Raw genomic sequence first — 25,428 nt, 5'->3', positions numbered from 1 at the left:
GAGCGCACTTCCGCGTTGTAGTTTCCTGTAAAAATGTCCGTGAAAAATCCCCGCAATGTGAAAAATACATGCCGAGCAGTCACTGGTGCGGAGCGGAGTCCGCGCGGTCGTAAAATCTGAGCTTTGCGCGCACAGGGCTTGCAGACGTCCGCTTTGAGTCCGCGTGGACCTCCGCGGAATCCGTTCCGCGTATGTTCCGCCCGAATATGTTCGGGCCTTAACGCGCATGTCGCGGAGCGGTGAACAAACCAAACAACACAATGTCAGGAGAAATTGAAAAGATATGCCGTCTATGTAAAGTCAGCTTGCTAATTAAGGAGCCATATATGCCGTCTATGTAAAGTCAGCTTGCTAATTAAGGAGCCATTACATGTTCAAGAGTTTTATAAAACTGCTCAAACGCCAAAGAGAGGCTATAAGTGAACGTTTCAGCGGTGACGCATAATGACCCCCCCCCCCCTTTTATTTTAAAACGGAAACAGGAAAGGTTGGGTTAAAAATACAATTTTTCATGTCTATGATGGATACAGACAACTGTAGTGAAAGGGGGTATAATATGATTATTAGAAGACCATTTTCACTGTCCATTTTTGCTGAAAACTGTGCGTCACAGAAAATAATAGTGAGATTCCTATTCTCTAGATGTGCTGCAGCTGAGCAGCGCTGCTCATGTGGTCAGTGTTGTTGTTCTAACCTGTTAACCTGGGCACTGGAAAAAAATACAAGAGGTTCCACGATGCACATGCGCTGCTCACACAGGCAGTGTGCCCTGGGCCTAAGAGAATGGCCAGCCTATAATGCTCTTCCTTTGTCACACTGAAAAGTAATTAAGCAAACTACTTACATGGTAAATAAGTTGTTTCTTATACTAATTATGTATAATTGTGGAGTGGAGTGAACTCAAATCATTTAATGTTGTTTGATGGTTTAAGTGTTGCGAGGAAGTTGGGGAGACATAATTTACAATACGTTCAGGACATTCATTTATGCAGATGGAGCATTTATGAAAGGAGCAAGAGATGGTGCAAACTAGCATTCAGTCAGCTGCATTAAATTAACTTTGTGTGTGTGTGTGTGTGTGTGTGTGTGTGTGTGTGTGTGTGTGTGTGTGTATATTTGGGTAGCAGGCTAAGCAGCTCTGAATAGGAGCCATTGTGGTGTCTAATTAGTTTTTGACGGTGAGTCCTCCTCTAGGAGAACAGATGCCCTCTGCACAGTGTCAGATTTCAGCACACGCTATAAGCTTTTAAGAACGGCTAAAGTCATTATGTAGGAGGTAGGCCTATTGGTTCCGATCTCGGTTCCAAATACAGCACAGTCTGATGATGCTGGAAAGGAAAAGAGCTTATTCTTAGCCCTATTCATCAGTTGCTGTGCTCTGATATGTTGCCAAATTTTGAGATTTTAAATAATATACTGGTACTTTTTAGCAAGACAAGTCAAAAACAATATATTGAGTAAGTTAGTGTTATGAAGGAAAATTAAATAATGTCTATGTGTACTTTAGAACAGCTGCAGCTCTATGGTAGAACAAACAGTGCAACAGTATCCAGCAGCAGCCTATAGGGGTGGTAGACATGGCATTAAAAAGCCCACAAACTTAGATTTAGCCTCACCAAGCATGCTGTCAGTTGGAGTTGGTTTTACATTCTTGTCCCTACTATTGACATAACAGAAAGGAGCCTTACTGTTTCCTTATCTCCTTCCCTTTTCCAGAGCTGCCAGACCTGCAGTGAAGTCTGTTCTTCTCTTGCAGTTTTTGTTACTTATCTGCCTACAAATTTTAACAATATACAGAATGTAGGAAATATGATATATCCTTTGCCCATATTGTCTTCTCTTGTACATATCGGAACATTAATTATCTTAGTTTTGGTCATTTAAAGGGGCAAAAAGCGAAATCGTTTCACCGCTAGGTTTGCCGTTGTGCACTGCCTGTAGACCAAAACAAAGTGTGTCATGAGCCACACCTCCCTCTACCTCTGCTCTCCACCCCCCACCCCACTCGCCTCGTCTGTGCAGCTGCTACTACTACGGCTACTGGAATTACTTACAGCTATGGAGCGCTTCTACCAGCTCTTCTAGTCACTGAGCCTCGCCTCCATCTCAGCAAATATATTACATTTATTACAGGGACCATCAACATTGAAGTAGGCAGGGGAATAGGTAAACACAGCCCACCAGGCTGCCTGCCGGGCTACATTTTACAATGCTAATTGCAAATGTTAGCTGGGCTGCCGAGCTACTCACCTAACACAACCATAACGCCTGACTTATTGCTGGGACAGAGCTGCTAATAACTCAAGCTCCGGACATTAAGCCATGCTACAATTGTAACATTAAATTAAATTGAATCGACATAGCGACATGTGCCTAACGTTACTGTAACACTAATTAAAACAGACATTTGACTTTATGTTGTACCTGTCCAGGAGAAGAAGAGCTAGCTCCGAGTCAGATTGAAGCCCCTTTAGCTCTCGCAGTGCTCTCCATCTTGGAAATGCAAGGCCAATGTTAATCCGAGTTCTGGCCCTTTTCTTATCCGACAACTTCTTCGCCAACAACTGTCCTTTTCTTATCCGACAACTTCTTCGCCAACAACTGTTGTACAACAAGGTAATGTCGGATCCTGGTCATCTTCAGGTGGACGTTTTGTTCTGCCACAGCTGCCACTGAACCTACTGTAATTTCTGTTGGAAATGTGAAAGTGAAAGGACTTCAAATTTTGTATGGTCAGAGGACAATTTTGAGCAGCTTGTCAGCAAACCTTATTTAGAAACCTTTTTTTTTATCATAATAGGACTTCTTTGGTGGCTTCTTTTTGTTTTATTTGAATGTTACTGACTAAATATTTTTTAACTAACCTTTCGCGATTGAGTTTGACATCCAAGATAAATCCTTCAAACACATATTGTAGACCCCTCCCCTCTGTCTGTTTCTCTCTGAAATCGCTTTTTGTGTTTCCAAAAATTTGATAATATTTCTTGAAGGAGTACAGTTAGTTAGAGTGTGTGCTCCATGCTTGCTCAGACAGCTTGATGGACCATCAGAAAGGGGCAAGGCTCAGCAAAGGATCAATCATTGACTATTCATAATAAAAACAGCTTTCAGTGCCATTTGTGTGTATGAATTAAACTAAATATGAAACTGGAAGTTTTTTTGGGGGGGGGAAACAGGATTTTTTTTTTATAGAAGTGTTCACAAAAAAAGACAAAGCACTAAAATCCCATATGAAGAGGTTTGCTCTGTGTGTCCTATGTAGTGATACATTTTGATTAAATATTAAGTCACCTGTTTCGTAGTATTTAAACAGCAATTCATGGATGATCCTTAAGTGAGCCCCCAACAGTTAAATTTGAGGGCTGGAATGTGAGCTAACCATTCTCCTCCTGCCACCATCGGATGAAACTATGTAAGACGGGGCCGCTGGGTCTGGGGTGAATGTTGGTTAAATATCCAACTTAATACTAACTTCACTGAGGTGCAGCGGGCGTGGCTGACCTGACCGCAGTGCTTACACAACGCTGCTGTTGGCGCTGTGATGCTGTCTCATCTGTCCATGCATTGCCAGTGTCCACTTTGCATGCTGCAACGTTATCGATTAGAAAGTTGTTTTTCACTAAGTGAGAAAATGGACATGGAGTTGCAAGCGTGTGAAAAGTCAGTTGGTCAGTGCATGAGAGTTGGCATCAATACCCAGTTACATGCATCAGTACATTTAGAGCTGACAATAACATGCATATCTGTGGATTGCATTGTGACTACATGACCAAAATATGTGTATAATTTTAGCAGACACTTGAAAAAATGACAAAATATGAAACAAGATTAAGAAAAAAAAAGTTTTCATTTTTCTATATATAAATTAACTACCCATGTCCCTATGTGATGTATGCAAGCTACATTCACAAGAGGAAAAATTTAATTGCTGTGTTAAAACATTACTTATTTATGCCATTTCAGCACTGACATTTTCCTTCACTCGCTCCCGATCAGCCAGATTTCATAAATATATTGTGATAAAGAAATTGTCTTAGTGTCACAGAGGTGCTGGGATATTCCTCTTTGGGAAACTGAATGCCGAAAATGACCGTAGAGTTATCCCTGAAAAGCTTTTGTGTGTTCGTCTGTGTTTTGGTACACTGTTCCTTTAATAGGTTGGCACACATATTCGTGTACCCCCCCTTAATCCCCTCCCCTGTTCTGAGGCTTATAGAGCAGCTCAGTCCACTTCTAACCAGCATCTACACTCACTGAGCCATACACCAGTTTACCCTGCTGCAGGGAGAAACGGCATCAGGCTTTAATGCCCGTGGCTGCATTCGCATGTATGCAAGCTTACCACATTACTATATTTGATCTGAATATTGATTTTTTTTGTGTAGGTTTTGGGAAATTAACATTCAAATTTGAAGCTTGATGTCCACACCCTTCTCAACTATGGAAAATGTGGCCAAAATGAATGACGACAATAATATAATGATAGAAATGTTATTGGTATTGGGCTGTTGTGTTGAATTGCTCCATACTGGTCTACACATTAATATGTTCACCTTGTGTATGTATTAGGAATGGGCATGAGTAATTGATTCCTCGATCACCCTCCGGTTGTGAGAACTTGGGGTCAATTTCTCTGCATAATTATGCTGGGTTTACTAGCCAGGCTGTGAGCATCTTTTGGGTACTTCACCATGACTTGATTTCCTACACTGAAATCATTAAACTGCATTTCCAAAATACAAGTCTACATGCAAGTACCAAACTCTCCCATTTGTTCTAAACATAGTATGATATTTTGTATAAATTATGAATTAAGGAATATTAGGAGGAAAGAATAGGGTCATACATGGTGTTGAGAGGCATAGAGAAATCTTAAGGTTGCTGTACAAATCAACCTCAGTGTCTGCTCTGGAATGTAGGAAGTAACACACTCTGTAATTACCCATGGGCCTGCCCCTCATCATCTCTCATTGGCTAGCAGACCTTGGACATAGCCAATAGAAAAATCCCACTTACTCCTTCAGTGAGGCAGAATCTGTGCCAGTCGCTGGAAAAACTCTGAGGCTGGAGTGAAGGGAAGAGAGAATAGTTGCGGTAGTGACTGAAAAGAACGATCAGTTCCAGCACCCCCCCTCGGCCCCTGCACATATACACACATCTTCCACCCTCGGAGACATAGCAAGAAGGCCTCGCTACTCAGGGTGCCTGTGCTAGTTTTGCAGGGCAAAAAATCAGGATGGCACATTCTTTAGGTCCAACCATGCATGTAATCCCTAAAAGGAAATGTGTGTGTGTAAGTGCACAACTGCATTTGGTTGAAGAGAACCTGAGAGATGTGAGGTTAGGTATATTACAACAAGCCTGCTCTGACAATGGCAGTATATTGTATTCTAATATTTCTCGTGTAGTTTTAGGTGTTTGACAGAAATGTCTCTGATGATATTTCACCATCTTTCTTTTCTCTTTTTCCATTTTGGCATCAAACCATGTTGCTGTATGTTTCATATGCTCTGATTTATGGACCAGACACCCCAAACCGACATCCAAAAATTAACAGCAACGAAAGCCAACTGCTCTTAGTTTTAATTATGAAGATCTATTGCTAGCTCGTCACAATCTCGTTTTCGTCGTGGAAAAAAAGGTCATTGACAAAAAAAATTGTTCTGTTTTTCCTCAACAAAATTAACACTGATGAACACACCGCAAAGACCACAGACTACGGCCAACCAGAATTAACAGATTAACAAAACAATCCAACGTTGAAAGAACAAAGTATATTTCAGTGTTTCCCACGGGATTTTTGGAGACTATGAGGAGGGTGGGTGTCTTAACCCTCTAGGGGGGTTTGGGGGCATGCTCCCCCGGGAGAAAATTTTGTATGTATTTGATTTAAAGGCATTAGTGGTTTAACATTTCAGTAATCAAAAGAAAAATGACTCACATACTGATCTGCCTCTGGAGGGCTATTTTATTATTTTAAATCATGTGCAGACAAAATATCCTTTTAAAACTCTCTCTCTCTCACACTCACAAACACAGTTACAGATACGCAAAACAATATAAAATACGCAATACGAAAAGAAAACAAAAGGTAAGACTCAAATTAATTACACACAAACAGACACAAATTACTGCTTTCCCCCTTCCCTCCCTCACAATTTGCAAGTACGGCACCCTGTATTAGAGCATTTATTTTTACGCGGCTTCAAAACCAACCAACCCACTGGATCCGTCGCGTGCGCGACCCGGCCGAGATGCGGGTGCCGGTGACAGTCAGAGTGATTTCATTAACCAAAAGGCTCCATCATCACCGATGCAGATTCAACATGCTGAATTGGCCCAAAAAATAAAAAGCTGTCGGGCTGACGGGGCAACAGGCCGTCAAAGAGGCAGTCAGTAGGGTTACAGACATTGATTGATGGCCGACTGTTAGCTTGGTGTGTCAGGGCTTTTAAGTAATTGTGGTCTGCAGTGCTCGACAGTGCGAGCGTTTCACTCGCATTTGCGACTAAAAATAGGTGTGTGCGAACTGTAAAAAATATTTAGGGGCACCTGTGCAGGTCATGGTGACGGAGTTGTTTCATGCTGCTGGCCATTCGTAAAACACACAACTTAAATCCTCTTTTAAAATACAGGTGATAACTCTGAGATGACCAGCACAGTTGGAAATGGGCACCAGCCACCAGCCAAATGCTGGTAAAATATGACAGTGGCTCAGAGATTTGCTTTACTCACCAGCCAAACAAAATGCTATCTCTTGAGTGGCTGGTAAATCTTGGATTCCACCAGCCACAGTGGCAGGTGGACAAAAAAAGGCCATTTCCAACCCTGATGACCAGTAAGGTGTCTGACCAGTCTTTAGTTTGCTGTGCTGGATTTAGAATTTATTTTACACTCTTATTAAAGTTTTAAACCTTAAATATGCTAGCTCCCTGCCTCCAACAGTTTGTCTTTCTTAAGCATACTGCCTTAAGAAAAAAACACTGAACTTAAAAAGTAGTAGTTACATGTTCTGTATTTGTACATTTCTATTCTAGGAATTTGCTGCACTAACAAAGGAGGTGAACGTGTGCCGGGAGCAGCTTCTGGAGAAGGAGGAGGAGATTGCAGAGCTAAAGGCGGAGAGAAACAACACACGGGTCAGTCTAATGTGCTGGTACACATGAAAACACACACTCTGTTCTCAGTCTTTAAGGACAAACTGTCTCTCAAGTATTATGCATTCAAACAGGAAGCGACCTCCACTATCCACTATTAATGAGAAAGGTTTGGTTGGCCTGCGTACTCAAGTCAAATCCCTGCCAAATTACTGTGTGGTTCTGTTTTGAGTATAAATGGTTGTCATAACACTGGTTGACATCAGTTTCTATCCTATAATGCAAACCCTTGTCACTGGTTGTGGGCGTGGCAAATTACTCAGTCATCAAAATATTTCAACCACTAACAATAAATGTCATCACAGTAAGCCATTTGTGCAGAGAAGGAGCAGGACCATACCTCCATGAGTGTGTAATTAGTCAGTACTGTCTCTGACTGGGACCTGTTTCCTTTTGCTTACTCTTCACATAGAAGAGTTGTTTTTTTTTAAATCCTGAAACATGTACAAAGTAAACCACATGGGGCAGTGAAATGCTTCAGTCTGTCATCCAACATCAGTAATTTGAAAATATTATTCAAAGTTGTACTTGCAAACATGGATACAGCACAGAGGTAGACAGAGGAAAAGGTGGGGAAAAACCTAAAGTAGAAAATGGCAAATTAGTGGTTGTATGGCTGTTAGCCTACCTTAGCATTCATGCATTAGTCATGCAAAAACAACAGATTAAAGAACAATGCAACAGCACAGATTTACAATGCAACAGTACAGTTTCATCAAAACTGAGAGAAAAAAAATGTATGGTAATATATTGCAAATGTGACTACAATTGTGCAATTAGTTATAGCCTGATGGGTTTCTAACCTGTTAAAACTGTCTTTTGTGTGTCTCTAGCTTCTTTTGGAGCACTTGGAGTGCTTGGTGTCTCGCCATGAGCGTAGTCTGAGGATGACGGTGGTGAAGAGGCAGGCACAGTCTCCAGCAGGAGTCTCGAGTGAGGTGGAGGTCCTCAAAGCCCTTAAGTCACTTTTCGAACACCACAAAGCCCTCGATGAGAAGGTGATTGTGTGTCTGTTTTAGAGTATTTGAAACAAGAAAGTGTGGTAGGTAATGTGTATATACACCATGTGTACATGTGAACGTGGTTGTCCTATATATTTGACATTGCAAAGCAAAGAAATGGGATCAACATAAAGTATGTGAAAATGTGCAGATTTGTTTACAATTGTTTCACATGTTTTGTAGGTAAGAGAGCGACTACGTGTTGCCTTGGAAAGATGCAGCGCATTGGAGGAACAGCTCACCCTCTCGCACAAAGAAGTAAGCAACCATAACTTACAATGAAAAGTACCGCCTGATGAGAAATTCACTTCACTCCAAACTAGGCATGTCAGTTTTTGTTAATTGTGCTTTCAATAACCCAACACCCATTCACTGGTAATTAATTACTTAATTAATCAGTTACTAGCTGGTTAAATTTTAACAAAAAAAAAAAAAAGCAAAATGATATGAAATATAAGAGGCCTTTCCTTTTAGTCCAGTGCTCCATTGAATCAGTGTGAGCTTATCTACAACATTTCAAACTGCTATCTATTTAGAGGTGGTGAATTTTGAATGTTTTGTGATGTAAACGTCTTTTTATTTTATTTTCCATTGGCTTTGCTGACAGCCAGCTAGCTAACCCACTTAACCTGCTGAAATATTGTGCCCACTGCCCACCCTCTGGTTCCCACTGGTTAGCTGGCATTAGCCTTAGCCACTCCACACTGCGCACCAGTGGTGTTGTGTGGAAACTACCTTGCAGCGCTACTCATTTGCAGTTACTGCTGGTAACGGTGGCATTACTAGCGGTAATCGCTGCTAGCTAGCGCCCACTCAATCCAGCCAGAGAGCAGGGCAGAGCAGCTAAAGCGAAGTACCTCTCACTGCAGTGTGCTGTTTGGGGTGACGCTCAATGTGGGCGGAGTCAAATGTTTAACTCTGCCCATGTTGAGCACTGCCCCTCCCGTTTGACTAACAATACTGCCTGAAGTACTGAATAACGAACAATGCAGCCACGAAAACATATTACACCAATGTCTTTGTAATATAATCCTAATCTGTAATTATATTATTGCCTGCATATAAACAAATAAGGATACAACTGCAAATTGACCTCTTGGATGTCTTGGAGAGGAGCAGAGCACAGCCTGGGTCAGTGTGGCTTATGTGAAGGTTACTTAGAGGCTGTGGGATAGAGCCAGGCAGCTGAGAGTCAAGCCAGGGCCCAAGGAGCATGCTGGAGTTTTTTCTGGACTAGAGAAGCAGTCATAGTTGGTGAGAGGAGAGCTAAGGCCTGCAGAGCATGTGGGAGGCTCCACATAGGGGTGTGGGACACTGGAGGACAGCAACGAAAACTCCTGCTCACCGTCTGGTTCTCTAACATGCTCTGCAGGCCCTGGCTCTCCTCTTGCATTCAGCAAGCCCCTCTGACCCAAGTAGTGCTCTGCTCCTCTGCCAGAGAACCAGAGGGAGGGTGGGAGGCTGGGAGGGGAGCGGGTTTTGCGCCTGCGGCCGTCTGTTGGGTTTTCTCCAGTGTCCACATACCCCTGAATGTGGAGCTGTAAACTTTGAGATTCAGGGATTTCGTAGGGCGGAATTTGGAAAAAAAAAAAGCAGCAGTAACATGGAAATAATTTAAATTCAGTGCCTCACACTGGCATTTTTCACGCTAATGTAGCTGTAAAATTTTACAGTGACACAACGTATTGCACCTCATGCTACCTCCACCTCACTCTCAGCAGTCAGCAGTAGCAACTCAAATTTAGCCAGCGCAAACCCGCGTCTCCTTGCCAGATCTCTAATCCTCTGTTGTTGCCATGACCCACAGTGCTGGGTTAGCAGGTTAGCACTGGCTAAATTCAAGATGCTACAGCATGTCCGTCTCCGCCTCTCCACAGGTGCCGTCTACTCTACTCACTGTAAAAGTAGTCTCATAGGCTAGGGGAGGCGGAGATGAACTGATAATATACTACACTTATGTGGTGGGGGAAAGTTTTTGGAATAACAGTACAAACTGAAGTAATCAAGTCAAATCCCTACCATGCCTTAATTGTTTTATTCTCAGCTTTGTTCCTGCAGAGTGAAACATTTAACTTCAGACTGAACATTGCTAGTTCAGTTATGGATAACATACAGTAAGCAGATGGGTAGCACGACTGTCTTTCACTTCTGACTGTTAAATTGTGTTGAACTGCAGAAGTTCCATTACTTGAGCTCTATTTGTGCCTTATTGGGTGCCTTGTCGGCACAGTATGACCTAGTTCTCTCCATCCTTTAATTTTTTTGGATTGGGTTCTTGGTAGATCTTCATATTTGAAACAGCAAGTCATATATCGAAAATGCACAGATTTGAAGAGGTTTATTTAGGTTATTCTTTCTGACTGCACTCATGATGCAGGAATGACTGATGTGCTCCTTTGATTTTTCTGTGCAGATACAATCTGAATGGTGAGATGGTTAACAGGCAGCCTTGACAGATCAAAGTGTATTTTTGTCTCTAGAGTGAGACAGTTTACACACCAGGAGATGCCTGCAAAAAACATTTGCCGACTTTTGAAAAACACAACATATCAGCTTACACAACATGTCAACATTTCCCTTTATGGCACTGCTTGTTAGTTTTTTACATTTGACCTCCTTAATTACATCTCTCCTATATTGAATTTCTATTTACATATTGAGTATTCATGCTGTGTCTAAGAGAGATTCACAGCTCTTACGTACACGCATGTGAACATGAATGCAAAGAGGTCTTTAGTCCACTGTGTATAGAATGAGATTAAGATTGACAAAAGGCCCAGAGGGTCTTGGAGAAGTGTCCTAGATTTCCTCTCTGCTTCATGCTACAGTCATCTTTTGTTCCTGGGAATCAGCCCGGGACCACACACACACACACACACACACACACACACACACACACACACACACACACATGAAATTAAATACTTGCCCCTCTACTTTTATTAGTAACCTTACTTCCTAAGGCAAGACAGCTTTTCCTACTGTTTGGCCGTTTGGCATAGAGTATAACGGTCTCTGCAGCATATTCATGGGAGTTTGCAACCACAATAGTTGTGGTTCGAAGTCAAGGCTCTGGGCACGCAGTGTTTTGTAGCTGCTAGCTACACTTCCAAGTGTCTCTGTTCCACGCGCGCGCACACACACACACACACACACAATGCTTTAAATAAATGGAAAAAGATAACATCACAAATGATTAAAGGAAGCAAACTCCTGTAGTGCTCTTTGTTAAGTGGGTAACCAGATAATTGTTAAGCTACTTATCACCAGCAAATGAATGACTTGAAAAGGTGTTGACAAACTGGTGTTTTCTCTAGTTGGCTTACCTCAGGGAGCAGAGCAGCCAGAAAAGAGGGCTGGCAGATGGAACCAGCGAGGTCAACCACAACTCTGAAAACACACCAAGCACTAATGGCAAGGTAAGGTTACCCAGCTGCGTGTGTTAAAGCCCCACGGGAGACAAGGCCACAGTTGCACATATATATATACATATACATATACAGTATAATTTATTGTTATGTTGTATTATGGTGTTCCATAAATGCAGTAGTGTGAACATGGAGGAGTAAAGTATTTAAGCATGTCTTTTTAATGTCAGATTAGATCTCTTAACATATTTTGTCATAAATATCTACAGTTACCTTTTTTGCAAGAACTTAAAAAACACACACCTTAGAAAACTCAAATACAATTTGTTAAAAAACATTAACAATAGGCCTGAGATCTACAGGTTGAAAATGCCTAAATAAGTGCATTAGTGATCCCTCTGATTTCCTTCCTTTCTTCCATTTATCAAGAAAAATGTAGGTCCTCCTGGCTTGCAGCCATTATTTATGCTGTACTGTGTCACCTTCACACATGCACAGACAAATCTTAAATTATACTAAACAAGATGGGCAGGCAGGAAACAGACCAGGTTACTGCTGACAGCTTGTTCTGCAGTATGGCTCTGCTTAAATAATAGTACTTTGACATAATTTAATCAGTGCTTGAGGAACAGCAGCTGTAGAGTGAGTGTGAGTGATTCAGATTCATCTCATGTCTAATGATAATGATTTGCATTATAGGCTTGACTGAATTTTTAATATGACAACTTAGCTAATAGGTAAACTATAATATATCTAGGCATTTTGTGTTTCAAACACAGAGTCAGAGCATTCCATGTAATGTTAGGTATATCTACTAGAGTGCACACTTAAAGCTACAGTTAGTCTCTTTTAGGAAAATAACTTTTTTCATATTTGCTGAAACTCACTTAAAGGCTCTCTAAGTCTTCCTAAGCTTGAAAAGTTTTTTTGCACATACAGCAAAGATCTCCTCACGATCCGCTAGCTACATGTCCTCTGAATATGCTGTGAAAAAGTCTGGTCTCTGTAGGCAGCCCAGGCTCCGCAAATGGCAAGAGAGCGTTTAATTCTAAAAGAAGTACATGAGGCAGAAAAATCATGTCCCTCCTCCTTTGTGTATTGCCTCTAATGTCCTTCAGTAGAATTGGACCTCAGTTCGGTCAGCATCAATCAATCAGAGCTAAGGAATCTCTAATGCAGCTGGGTGAACTTCAGTCCGACTGCCAAACCAGGCAGTGCTGATCAAATATGAGTCAAGATTATGTTACTGCTTTGTCTTTTCTCACCTCAGATGTTTTCAGAAACTTTTTCATATAATGTTTAGCTATAAAATGAGAACATTTGTGACCCAGCCACCATGTTGGACACAGTTAAATGGGATAACCAAGCATTGCCCACCAGCTGGACCAACTTTCTCATTTTATAGCTAAACAGGACACTAAAATATGTTTCTGAACACATTTTAGGTGAGAAATAGGCAATACAGTGACAGAATCTTGATTCATATTTGTTCAGCGCTGCCTACTTTGACAGTTTGACCACAGTTCATGAGCAGTCAATATCATGATTGACAGCTGCATTAGAGACTCCACATCTCTGATTGACTCCACATCTCACAAATTATCTGTCTCATTTAGTGCTGTGTGAATATAACAAACAAACAAAAGCTTTAAACAACACAAAATCAAGTATATCATTTTTGTTTTGTTTATTTGACGATTGATTTTAAAAAGACACTTACATGGTTGTAACACCAATGTATGTGCCCAATTAAAAAGAAAAGCAAGGAATCACAAAAAAGTCTCAGGACTTATTTTCATCATAGTCTTTGTTGTATTTAACTAGGTAAGTCTTTTTGAGATCGAGATCTCATTTTCAAGAGAGACCCACTAGAAGTTGTGCATTCAACAGTTAAATACTTGCCTGCCTACACAACTTTCTTCACTGGGGTATGTTAGTTAAACAAGTTTCAGTTTTGCCAAATGTGACTGGGTTTACAGTCTGTTTAATGCTACTAGGAACCTTTTTCTTGTCATGGGCCCTCAAGTATCTGAAAGAGCTTTTACCCACCTGGCTATGATTCTTACCAGCGTCAGATTAGCTACACTGGACCTGGTATTGTGCCTGTGAGGCCCTCCAACCTGTGAGAAGAGGTTTAATAAGTAATTTGGGGCTACCCTATTTACAGTTTTTCTGAACCTGACAAAGTTCATACTTTATCACTCTGGACTCCACAAGAAGCCAGTTTAGCCTTGTGAACTGGTCCCTTCCTATGTGCTCTTGTGGACCAAGAAATCAATATTTTATTGGTGGGTCTTGATTATTCAGACAAAATCCTCTCAAATCCCCCAAAATTAGTAGCATTGCATTATAGCAGTAGCATTATAGTAGTTGCCCACCAGGGTGGTTTGTTGTCTGTTTAATTAATGTTAAGACAACTGCTCATATTAGGTTAAGGTCTTTTCACATACTGAAGAAACTTCTTTCAAAGCTTTGGTTTCTGCCTCCAGACTTCTTCCATTTTCCATCCAGATGTTTAAGAAAGGTCATTCACTTCAATGGCAGATTTATACTTTTATTCCTCTGTGAAGTGAAGGAAGTCTTACTATGTTGTGTGCATCCTGGTGCATTTGCTTAACAGTTAAATTAATTCACTCACAGCGGTCATCGGATGGCTCACTGAGTCAAGAGGAAGATTTGGGGCATGGGTTTGGGAAGGTCAATGAGCTCCAGGATGTGGTAGACCGTCAGACGGCCGATCTGGGCCAGATGAAGGAGCGCATGGCTGCTATGGTTTCACGCATTAACGAGCTGGAGGAGGACCTGGACACAGCCCGAAAGGACCTCATCAAGTCCGAAGACATGAACACACGGCTACAGAGAGACCTGAGAGAGGTAGGGAGGTCTTTTTGAAATGCAAAGATTTCTTGGGAGTGTGAGCCAGGGAGCTCCTTTTAAATACATTACTATAAATTTATTTCCTTTGGTGCTGACTGGTGATAATCTGTTATTCTCCTTTTAAGTTCTAATCCCATTTAAAAATTTGCTTCAGCAAAGTGGAGATAAAATGATGTGAAAGCACAAAAAGTCGAAAAACATCCTGTGTTTTTAAATGTTCTGAATATGGGAATCAATGGATATTGATTATAGTTTTTGCACACTACATACACCATCCAATTAGAAGTATATTGTAAAATAAATCTGATTTATAAATTTAACCATGAAATCATACTGAAATAATGCAGGATTTTGTGTTTGTGTAATATACAGTATGCTTTGAACATATGATCTGTGCCCTCTTAATATAAAACATAAAATATATAAAGATAAATAAGCAGAGTGGAGAAGTACAATTACAAACCGGAGCTCATAGTGGCCTTATTTCCCACAAGAGATGAAAAAGTAGTTAACAAAACATAAATGCAGTTACAAATGTAAGGTGGACAGATTAATTCTTTGTATGTATGCATTTCACACATAATGGGGTTTACAGTGTTATGGCTGGGGTTAGAGGTCGACTGATTTATTGGTTTGGCTGATTTATCAGTGCCGATAGGATGTTTTACAAACTATTGTTATTGGTGGAACTTTGCTTCAATAGCAGCCAATGGCTGTGCAGCCTTCACCAATCACACGGGGACACACATCACCGACTGAAGCTGAAGAGTTGATACAGCTCCAGAGAAAGCAGGTCCCTTCAGCTGTGTGAGTGTCCCTTTAGCTGTGTTGCATGGATCGAACAGCAGGTCCAGCACTGTTGCACTAGAGCAAAAGTCTGTGAATCTGGGACTGAGTGAATGCTAGCACTTCCTGTTTTAAAAGCACTTGTTTCAAATTAAAATCTCTCCGACTCTCTTTTGGAATCAGTCTTGTTTTCTCTGTTTTATGAATCATGGAGAAAACATTTTGAAAACACAAAATTACTCCAATCTAAAATATCTTGTTACAAATTACATTGAATTTTTTTCAGCCCAATTACAAAATACTCCAAAGCAATTGAAGCACACATTCCAAATACAAGGATCAAAAATACTGCCCATCTCTGAACACAGTTTTGAATGGAGGCTCCACACATGAGGTCAAGGTGAGGTCATGGTGCACCTTAAAATCTCAGGTTGACATTAAGATAGATTAATGGCTCAACACACAAAAAACACTCCCATCCAGATTTTGTACAGTTTGTTTGATGTTCAGTTCTAGATTTATATATGTGTTTAGGTATTTATTACTTTTGAGTTTTATATTCAGTGATCCAGATTTATTTAATTAGGTATCACTTTGGCTTTCGGACAATTAATCGTCTCTTGGCTTTTTACCCTTTTTCAAATTATTGTTATTTAACTGTCCTTTTTAAAAAAAAAAAAAACACCATCGAATGCCCCCTCTAGTTGGGTCATTCTTGTTGAGCTGATAACACCACAATAGTAATTGTAGTATATACTGTATCAACACGGATGTACAATGCTAATAGTACAACCAATATCATATCTTTTAGGTGAAATTCTGTTTTGCCAGACTGTTCCCCTGACTTGTTTAATTTTCCAGCTGTTTTCTCAGACAGTTATTATTGTGAGCCCCCTCCTTCCATCTGAAGATGCAAAAATGGGAGGACGGAAGGTCGGGGTGAATGCCACAAACACTAAAGACGCTTGTTTGTGTATGTATAGTCAATGGCTCAGAAGGAAGACATGGAGGAGAGGATCACCACCCTGGAGAAGCGCTACCTGGCAGCTCAGCGAGAGGCTACCTCCGTCCACGACCTCAACGACAAACTAGAGAATGAAGTGGCCAACAAGGAGTCCCTGTTCAGACAGGTAGGCCTCATGCCCTTGGACTAAAATCTTGAGAAATCACTGTGTGATCACAGATAGAAGTTACTGCAGCCTGCATCCGTTTGTGATTTCCTCCCAAAAAATGTACTGTAATTGGTGTGGTCATGTCTTAAACTTTGAGCTTGCTGCATCATTTATGATCAGTTATCTCATCGCAGCCCTAACATCTTTCATTCATTTACACATTATAATCTGAGTTAGAGTTGGTGAGGCATTTTTTGATTCAAGCAGTTGAGTCTCATAGTTTTGCTCCAGCAGGAATCGCCTGCAGTTCTCCTTGGCACTTTTCAAACCCCTGCTAATGAATTCCTGCTGTATTCACACAGAGACCAGCGCAGCAGGCACTGAATGAGAAGCCTCAAAGACACTGGCTTGTGTCTGTACATGTACTCACTGAGATTGAGATGTCTCTCTCCTCTTTTCTCATGGGTTTTGTCTGTCTTTGTGTCATTATGAATGCTCTCTTCCTCACTTCCTGCCCACCCCACCCTTACCCATCCCCTCTCCCTTTGTCTCCCTCCCTCTCTGTCTCTGTGACCTACAGTTTTGTCCCTTGCCACTCTCTTCACCTTGTGGAGCTAAAAGCAAACCCTGAGGCCAGGATGTAGCACAGAGTCTTCAACATGCTTGCTAATGACTGTTTGCTTTTGGTTTGTTTGTTGTAGACTGAAGAAAGAAATCGGCAACTCCAAGAGAAGCTGGAGCTGGCTGAGCAGAAGCTGCAGCAGACCATCCGCAAGGCAGAGACTCTGCCTGAGGTGGAGGCAGAGCTAGCTCAGAGGGTAGCTGCCCTCACAAAGGTACCAGCACCTGTCCACTTTCCCATCTACCTCTCAACCCACCTCTTTTTCAAAAGGTTCTTTTTTTTTCTTCAGATTTATAAAATACTTCAAATGTTTAAACCTTTGATTTAATCTTTCGTTGATGGATCTGTTGGGGAGGACATGATGGCAATTGGGGGAAAAAATGAAAAGGAAATATGAATTGACTACTAATTGCATTATTTTAAACAATGATTCTAACCTAAATATTCAGTTGGTATCAGCACACACATTGTACCCAGGGCTGTTAGATTATTTCCTTTACATCGTAACAACCAGGAGCTCCCTGTGGAAGCTGCTGAGGAAGCCATTGTTTATGTTACTCCAAATATCCACAGGGACCTATTTTTAGAGATTTGACTCATTTCTTTATCCATTTATAGTTTGAGTCTTTGTCTTGGACAACACATGCTGCTGACAAACCTACAAGAGCAATTTAGCACCATATTTGTATAGGAACTGGCTCACAGTACATGTCTGAAATTTAAGTTAACAATCATTCTTATTCTTATCGGAGTGTTTTGTTTTAGAGTTTTATCAGGCAGCAGGGGCCTCTTTTCGCATCTTTTAAAGTCCCAGGTTAAATGAGTAAGAATGTCTTTAGCTTCTGTACCGTGACAAATTTCTCAGGTAAATGGAATATTTGATCAGTGTACAATTACAAAAGGGATTTTGGACCGCAAAAAGTAGTCGGGTTAGAGTTAAGCAGAGATACAGCTGACTGCTGGCTCAGAGCCAGCCGGTGCCTCCACACCATAGACTGTAAAAGTAATGGACGTAGCTATCGTGTTGTCCCCCATCGGTTTGTGAACTCCTGTTTTAAAGCCCGGAGTTCGGCATTTCGACAGTCACCATTTTCGCGAAGACTCCGATGCCACATAGTAAACTCACTTGTTTGAAAATGTACAGCGGGAACTGTTGGCCACTGTCATCATCATCATCTTATATCTATTTAACCTTTTTTCTGTAGATAAAGCAAAAGAAAAAAAGTTTTTATTATGTATATATATGTGCATATACATATATATAACTAATGAATTGATTAAAATGGTCAGTTGAACTAATTACATCCTTTTTTCCCCATTCCCTCACTATTCCATCATCAGTCACTCAATCTTCAGATGTCTAATACAACATCCATCATTTATTGTAAATTGAAGTGGCAGAGGTCATTAAAGTCTTGTTCTGTTGTTGAATCTGTACCATCTGTCCTTTTTCTCACTTCAGAGGGGTTCCCATGGTCGTTAAATTTCTGGAAAAGTTATGACTGTTTTCCAGGCACATGCAGCTAGTTGGCAGCTAAAATGTCGATCGAGTAAAGTTAGCAAGCGCTAGCAGTTTGCTTGGCCTACCCATTTTAAACTTTAGACTTTAAGTCATGGAAAGGAGTAAATATTATGGAAAAGCTTTGAAAATGTATTGGTAAATATGTGTGGGAACCCTGCCTCCAGCCACTGTGTTAAATAGGGTTAAAGTTCACATTAAAACCCTGTCTTCTCCTCATTCTCTCTTTCTGTCTTTCTGTCATGCTGTTTTTGTGTGGTCTTCATGCTGCCCTTACCACCTCCTTGTCAAACCTCTAGTGTGCTCTGTGTGGCTCTAAAGGTCCTAAGACTCAGAAGAAGGTAGACCAGCTTCACTCACAGAGCTAAACTTCATGCATAGTTAAAAACTCAGTTTTGTTTTGGCATTCAGCTTAACTAGGCCAATAGAAACTAATGGAACTATTTACATTTCCAGAACTACTGAAAAAACATGCAATTTGTAAAATTTTAAGAAATTCCAAAAAAAAAAATTTCAACGTGTCTACTTTCAGTTATAGTATAGTATATCATTTCCATGACAAGTGCCTGGTTAAGTGCAGTGTCAGTCAGTTATTGAACTTGACCCAAATGGTGGCCTTCTCTGTATGCCGGTGTGTGTTTGTGCTCCATGTGTTGGTGAGCTGTGTGAATGAGTGCTTCATGCTCGCACCTCTCCTTTTTTTCTCAAACACTGAAAGCCCTAGTGTTTGTTGTCTGACACAAACAGGAAGTGCCTGCTGATTTGCTCTAAGCATTGTGGAGACCCTGCCCATTAGCCCTGCTAAAACCTTGAACAGGCTGTTTGTCACAGAAAAATGTTTACCAGCTTGTTGACTCTTAGATAGATAGGAGTCAGCAGGTTGGTTATGTTTTTATACAGTGGTTGTATTTTAAGTACCGTAAAAAAAAAAAACCAAGGTTTTATATTACTATTTGTTAATAAAAACGTTATACAAGTTATTCCTACACTGTTTCCCTTTATTTTTAATTTGAAACACATTCAAAACACAATAACCTCTTAAGTAGCTTTGGTTACTTTTCAGATTGCAATTTTCCAAACAACCTCTTTAGGAAATAAAATTACGGTATAACAACATCTGAGCCATAAAAATGAGCTTAAATTAACGTTAAACTTCTTTTTTCTTTTTTAAGAAGACCGCATTACAGTACCTTATTACAGTGTGGGCTGTAACTGTACATGCTTACTCAAATCCCAAAAACGAATGAGTTTAAATTACTACGTAGCGTAGGGTGACCATATTTTGATTTCCAAAAAAGAGGACACTCTGCCGGCCACGACATAGCCTACTTAAATGATACTCGCAGTTTACTCAAAGATGCCTTATAATTTTAATATATTTAAAATTTATATGTATGGATAGAAAATTCAGATATATTACAAAATAATATCTCTCAAAGACAGAAATTCAGATGGGCCTCTATAGGGGACACACACACACACTAGAATGTGGCAATCTGAGCCCGATGATACCCGACGGGTCGGCCGGGTTTGGTCAAAAATGTAGCTATAAATTGTATTTGGGCTCGGGTCGGATTCGGTCAGCTTTCAGTGACAATGTAGTGTAAAAATAAATAAAATCCTATTGTCTGTTCTGTTTATTTCTTGGGCACTGTTATTTACGTGACAACACCTGNCCGGCCTGTTAAATAGCCTGTAACCACTGTGTGACACAAACTCAGTGCTTTGGTCATTAAATAATGTCGGGCTCGGTTCGGGTTCGGACAGAAATACGCTACCCGTGCCGCACTCTAACACATACACACACAAACACACAGAAAACCGGACATTATCATCAGTTTATAAAAGACCCCCGGACGCCCCGGACGGGACGTGAAAAGTGGACATGTCCGGGCAAAAGAGGACGTTTGGTCGTAGCGCCATCTTGTGGGTCAAATTACCTATGTCAGCATTTACCTTGGTCTATAGGTCGTACCGGTCTATAACCCGCACCCAACTTTTTAGATGAAAAAAAGGGGGAAAAAAGTGCGACTTATACACCAAGTTTTACGGTATGCCTCATTGCAGACAAAATATAGAATTAACTATTGTTTCGTGTAATCATTTTTCCCATAAATGTGCCTGTAGTCCTTTGTATTTGTTTTGTTTTTGTCTTTTTGTGGGTGGTGCTGCTTTTCTTTCCTCCCCTAATGCAGCTGGTGCTGGACCTCTTGCTGTAAGTCGGTATATAGATGCTTGCTTCCCAGGCTGTTGATGTTGGTGACCCCCTCCTTTTGAAGGACTTTCGTAGGCTTTGCACCCAAACCTCAAACAGGGCAGAGCTTAGGCCCTTTCTCAGCAAGGTCCTTCTCCAGGATGGATGACAAATCCCTCTGGGGAGATCAAAGAGGAGCACTAGAGACATTCTCATTAGCTCTGAGAGGATTGAATATTGAGTTGAATTTTAATTGTCCCTGATTTTTAGGCCGAGGAACGCCATGGCAATGTGGAGGAGAGGCTGCGGCAGCTGGAGGCCCAGCTGGAGGAGAAGAACCAGGAACTGCTCAGGGTGAGAAAGAGGGAAATCTGCGTCACTAAACTTGGCTTAATCCTCACAGCTTTACTGCTATTAAGACAGTCTTAACATGTGTACCTTTTTAAAATGTTGTTTTTCGGTTTATGTAGGCACGGCAGCGAGAAAAGATGAACGAGGAGCACAACAAGCGTCTGTCTGAGACAGTCGACAAGCTCCTTTCAGAATCCAATGAGAGACTCCAGCTCCACCTCAAAGAGAGGATGTCTGCTCTGGAGGATAAGGTAAATAAAACATACATGTGATCAGCGGTGCAGTGAGGATGATCTAAAGTTGCAAAGTCACTGAGAGTAGCAAAGTGGCAGACAAGTAAAGGATGCTGCTTTCTTCATAATACATGTTTGTTGGTCCTCCACTTGTGTCCCATGGCTAGGAGGTGCAAGGTTAGTAGCTCAGTTACTGTTTATTTGCCAGTGAATCAGCTTGTCCCTGTCTCTTTTTTAGAATGCCCTGATAAGAGAACTGGAGCACACCAAGAAGTTGATTGAGGAGTCCCACCATGAGAAGGTGAGGGGAGGGGAGATAATGGAGCCTTTTCCTTTGGGGCTATAGATTTTGTATTTCCGCCCAGTGATCACTATGTCTGTGAATGTCCGCTCCTATAGGAGCAGCTCCTGATCCAGATTGAGACCATGAGGGCAGAGAATGAGCAGGGTAGGAGTAGGAGCAACTCCTTACTACATGGGTAAGTCGGATAACTGGTTAAGTTCACAGTTTCAAACTGTAACTTCTTAGAGTCTTTCTGATTGTTATGTCTCCGTGCTGGTGATAGCCGAGGATGTAGTTATGATGTTTTTTGGGTCATCCACCCGTCCCATACTTAAACGTGATATCTCAAGAACGCCTTCAGGGGATTTCTTTAAACTTGGCACAAACATCCCCCTGGGCTCAACGATGAACTGATTAGAATTTGGTTGTCAAAGGTCAGGGTCACTGTGACATTGTTCATCTCATTCTCGCGAAAGCAATATCTCAGGAAGCCCTTGAGGGAATCTTTTTAAATTTAGCGCAAAGGTCCACTTAGATTCAATGATGAACTGGTTAGAATTAGGTGTTCAAAGGTCAAGGTCACTGTGACCTTTTGTTTTTCTGTCATTCTCATGAACGTGGTATCTCAAAAACACCTTGAGGGAATTTCTTCAAATTTGGCACACACATCCACTTGGACTCAAGAATGAACTGATTAGAATTTGGTGGTTGGGGGTCAAAGGTCAAGGTCACTGTGACCTCACAAAACATGTTTTGGCCATGATTTGACAATTCTTATGCTAATAATGACTGAATTTCACACAAATATTTACCAAGATAAAATTATGAAGTAATGTCATTTTATGTCCAAAAGGCGAAAGGTCAACTTCACTATGACATCATAATGAAACTGTGCTGATTGTATAGGTCTTTGCTGCTGGAGGGAAGCATCCATGTTTTCACAGACATGGATGCAAACTGTAAGTGCAGCCTGAGTAGTGTATGGAGGCATATGATGAGGCGGTAATTTTAGTGTTTTTTTGTTTTGTTTTGTTTTTTTTCGTCTGTTTTTCCCAGACGGTCTCAACTGGGCAGCACTCCAGACTTCAGGTATCCAGTATCGGCATCCTCAATGATGGACAGTAACTCGGACCATTATGGCAGTGCTCTTGTGCTGAGACGGCCTCAAAAGGGACGGATGGCAGCGCTCAGGGATGAGCCATCCAAGGTGAGGTCCCAGCTCATCTGCTTGTTTATTAATTGTATGTAAGTACGATATTCATAAGGAATTTGAGCTAAATGAATACTGAGCTTTATATTATATTAACTGATGTTTAATAATTGCACCAAACAGCTGGCAGATTCATCATTTAAATAACTTGTTAACATTTGAGAACATCTGCACGTCCACTGTAGATTCTTCCCGTGTGATTTAGGCTGACACTTAAACGTAGACAGTGACAGTAACAATGACAACTTGTACATCCATCAGAAATCGTGTGTCCAGGTTTGGAACTTTTCATGAGGAGATTGGAAAATTCCTGTTAGAAACAATCAAAGTTTTGTTGTGATGTTTCCCTCTTTAAAAGCTGAAATTACTTGAAGGTTGTTTTTGTTTTATTTTTGTGTTGTCTCCCTCTTGATGCGTTATTTGTGTTGTGTACCTTTTTCCTTCCTCTACCTGTTTCAGTCTAATGTTTGAGTTCTTTTTATGATTTTCTTCTTCTCCATTTCTCTCTGTTTGCTTCCACTTTGGACATCAGCGACATGTAAGTCAGTGTGGTGGAGATAAAAGTGACAGTTCCTTGTGCCTGTGGTACATTAATGACAAATACTCGGGTATCCAGCTAATGTCCTTTTCTCTCTGTTGCCTCCCATTCTCTCATACCCCCCCCACCCCTGCATGCTCTGTCTTTTTCTGCTTTTTCTGATTTACTTTGGTATCTTTATCTCTCCCTCAATTTTCTTTCCATTCCCTGTTTTACACGTGTATGAATTAATTCAGGTGCAGACTTTGAATGAGCAGGAGTGGGAGCGCATGCAGCAGGCCAACGTGCTGGCAAATGTGGCCCAGGCCTTTGAGAGTGACATGGATGCTTCAGACCTGGAGGAGGATCGGGAGACGATATTCAGCTCAGTGGACCTGCTGTCCCCTGGTGGCCAGGCTGACGCACAGACCCTTGCCTTAATGCTGCAGGAGCAGCTGGATGCTATCAACAATGAAATTAGGTACCAGCAGCCACATGGCTACCAGAACAAGGACATCAAGCCTTGCTTTGTGTATCTTTTCCATCAAAATGTCAAGGACTGTTGTGACTTGATTTAACTTTACCATCTCCTGCTTTTATCATTGCAGAATGATTCAGGAGGAGAAGGAGAGCACAGCCATCCGGGCAGAGGAGATTGAGTGCAGGGTCGGCAGCGGCGATAGCCTGGGAGGACGTTTCCGCTCCATGAGCTCCATCCCCCCGTCACTTTGTGCGGGCTCCTCTTTGGGTGGATCTCCACCAGGCTCTGGCCAATCCACCCCAAGACGCATTCCCCGCAGCCCCAACAGAGAACTGGACCGCATGGGTGTCATGACCCTGGTAAAACTTCCTTTACTTTCACATCTTTCCCAACCAGGACCATACAACAACACTGAATAGGTTATTTAACTCCCATTTTTGCGATGTGTCATTCAGTTATGCCTCTGGAGACACTACTGTTTGTTTCTTTCACTACATAAGTCTAATAAGTCAGAATTATGGTGTCCTGTGTACTTATTTATATGTTGGTTTTTAGGTTGTAGTTGAGTTCTATGAGCATATGTTCTCCCATATACTTTACCACTGTTTGCCTTTCCATATTGATTTTGTGTATTTATGCTGTCTCCTCTCATTAGTGTAGTTAGTGTACTAATATTTTGTGTGTATGTATGAGAGTATGTAACCATGTGTATATTTAACTGCCCCTTGCTCGTAGCAATATTGCTTTGACCCCTACATCATGCAGAGCTCCCTCTCCCAGCAGACAGTAACTTACCTGCCGTATGGTGCAACTGGCTTCAGCCCCCCCCCTCAAGCCTATAGCTATGCACCATACTTTCAGGTACCTGCAGATCTTTCTACAGTTCCCTTCCTTCCCTCCTCAGGTGGGTGCAGTCTGCCTCTTCCTGTCCGCTCTGTTCCTTTTGGCATCTCCAAACACACACACGGCACTTTTCACCCCAGTGTGTACTTAACGCATCACTTTGCACCAAGGATAACTGTGATTACACATTTGTCATAAAGAAAACACTTTTATCATGGCGCTAGTAACCAAAATGTAACTGAATGAGGTTGTACTATGCTATGAATAAGACCAGTTTCACTCTTTGCCTTTAAGACTGATCATGAAAAAGGTAGCTTTGCTAGCTTTCCTTTTCTGTGATGAGAAAGCAGAGATCAGTTCTCCACTCAGTCACACATACACCTGACTACAGGGTGTCCACGGGGTCTTAAAATGTCGGAAAATTAAGGCCATTAAAAAGTATTAAAAAGTCTTAATCGTGATTTTATGAAGTATTAAATTTTCTTGGCATTCAAGCTTTGACAAAAAGTATCCATGAATGTATAATTTATTTTCCTCCTCGCGACTATTACAAACAACGATGTGTAGGTAGGCACACTCGGACTGCCATCGGGTGTGTGTGGGGGGGGTGCTGAGCGAAAAAAAAAGTCCAAAAAAGTTAATAACTACAATTTATGGCGAAAAGGTAGTTTCTTGCAACTCTAGAATTAAGATGAAAATATTCACAAACGAAAAAACACTTCTGGTTGCTGATAAGTAGTGTTTAACTTTTGATTTAACACTAAAAATTAAAACCCTCGGCGCACTGCAGCGCAGGCAGACAGATGCGTGACTCAGAGCAGCATGTGTCACTGACACCAGACTCAGAGCACAGCGGACCGGTGGAAAATGTCAC

At 41.3% G+C, this 25,428-nt stretch overlaps 1 protein-coding gene across 8 annotated transcripts in view; it reads left to right on the top strand.

Moving 5' to 3' along the window:
- LOC126394711 (liprin-alpha-1-like) overlaps positions 1 to 25,428 on the top strand; it is a 92,862-nt gene that overhangs the window by 16,532 nt on the left and 50,902 nt on the right. For all 8 annotated transcript variants that reach the window (XM_050051776.1, XM_050051715.1, XM_050051724.1 and 5 more), the window contains 14 exons: positions 7,038 to 7,139; positions 7,991 to 8,155; positions 8,342 to 8,416; positions 11,476 to 11,577; positions 14,167 to 14,400; positions 16,173 to 16,319; positions 17,003 to 17,137; positions 20,907 to 20,990; positions 21,107 to 21,238; positions 21,459 to 21,521; positions 21,620 to 21,699; positions 22,560 to 22,710; positions 23,488 to 23,711; positions 23,839 to 24,070. In XM_050051776.1, coding sequence (XP_049907733.1) covers positions 7,038 to 7,139; positions 7,991 to 8,155; positions 8,342 to 8,416; positions 11,476 to 11,577; positions 14,167 to 14,400; positions 16,173 to 16,319; positions 17,003 to 17,137; positions 20,907 to 20,990; positions 21,107 to 21,238; positions 21,459 to 21,521; positions 21,620 to 21,699; positions 22,560 to 22,710; positions 23,488 to 23,711; positions 23,839 to 24,070 — 1,926 coding nt within the window. The remainder of the gene's footprint in view (positions 1 to 7,037; positions 7,140 to 7,990; positions 8,156 to 8,341; positions 8,417 to 11,475; positions 11,578 to 14,166; positions 14,401 to 16,172; positions 16,320 to 17,002; positions 17,138 to 20,906; positions 20,991 to 21,106; positions 21,239 to 21,458; positions 21,522 to 21,619; positions 21,700 to 22,559; positions 22,711 to 23,487; positions 23,712 to 23,838; positions 24,071 to 25,428) is intronic.

Source organism: Epinephelus moara, chromosome 1 (assembly GCF_006386435.1).
Source record: "Epinephelus moara isolate mb chromosome 1, YSFRI_EMoa_1.0, whole genome shotgun sequence".
NCBI lineage: Eukaryota > Metazoa > Chordata > Actinopteri > Perciformes > Serranidae > Epinephelus > Epinephelus moara.
This window is presented reverse-complemented; position numbering and strand designations above follow the sequence as displayed.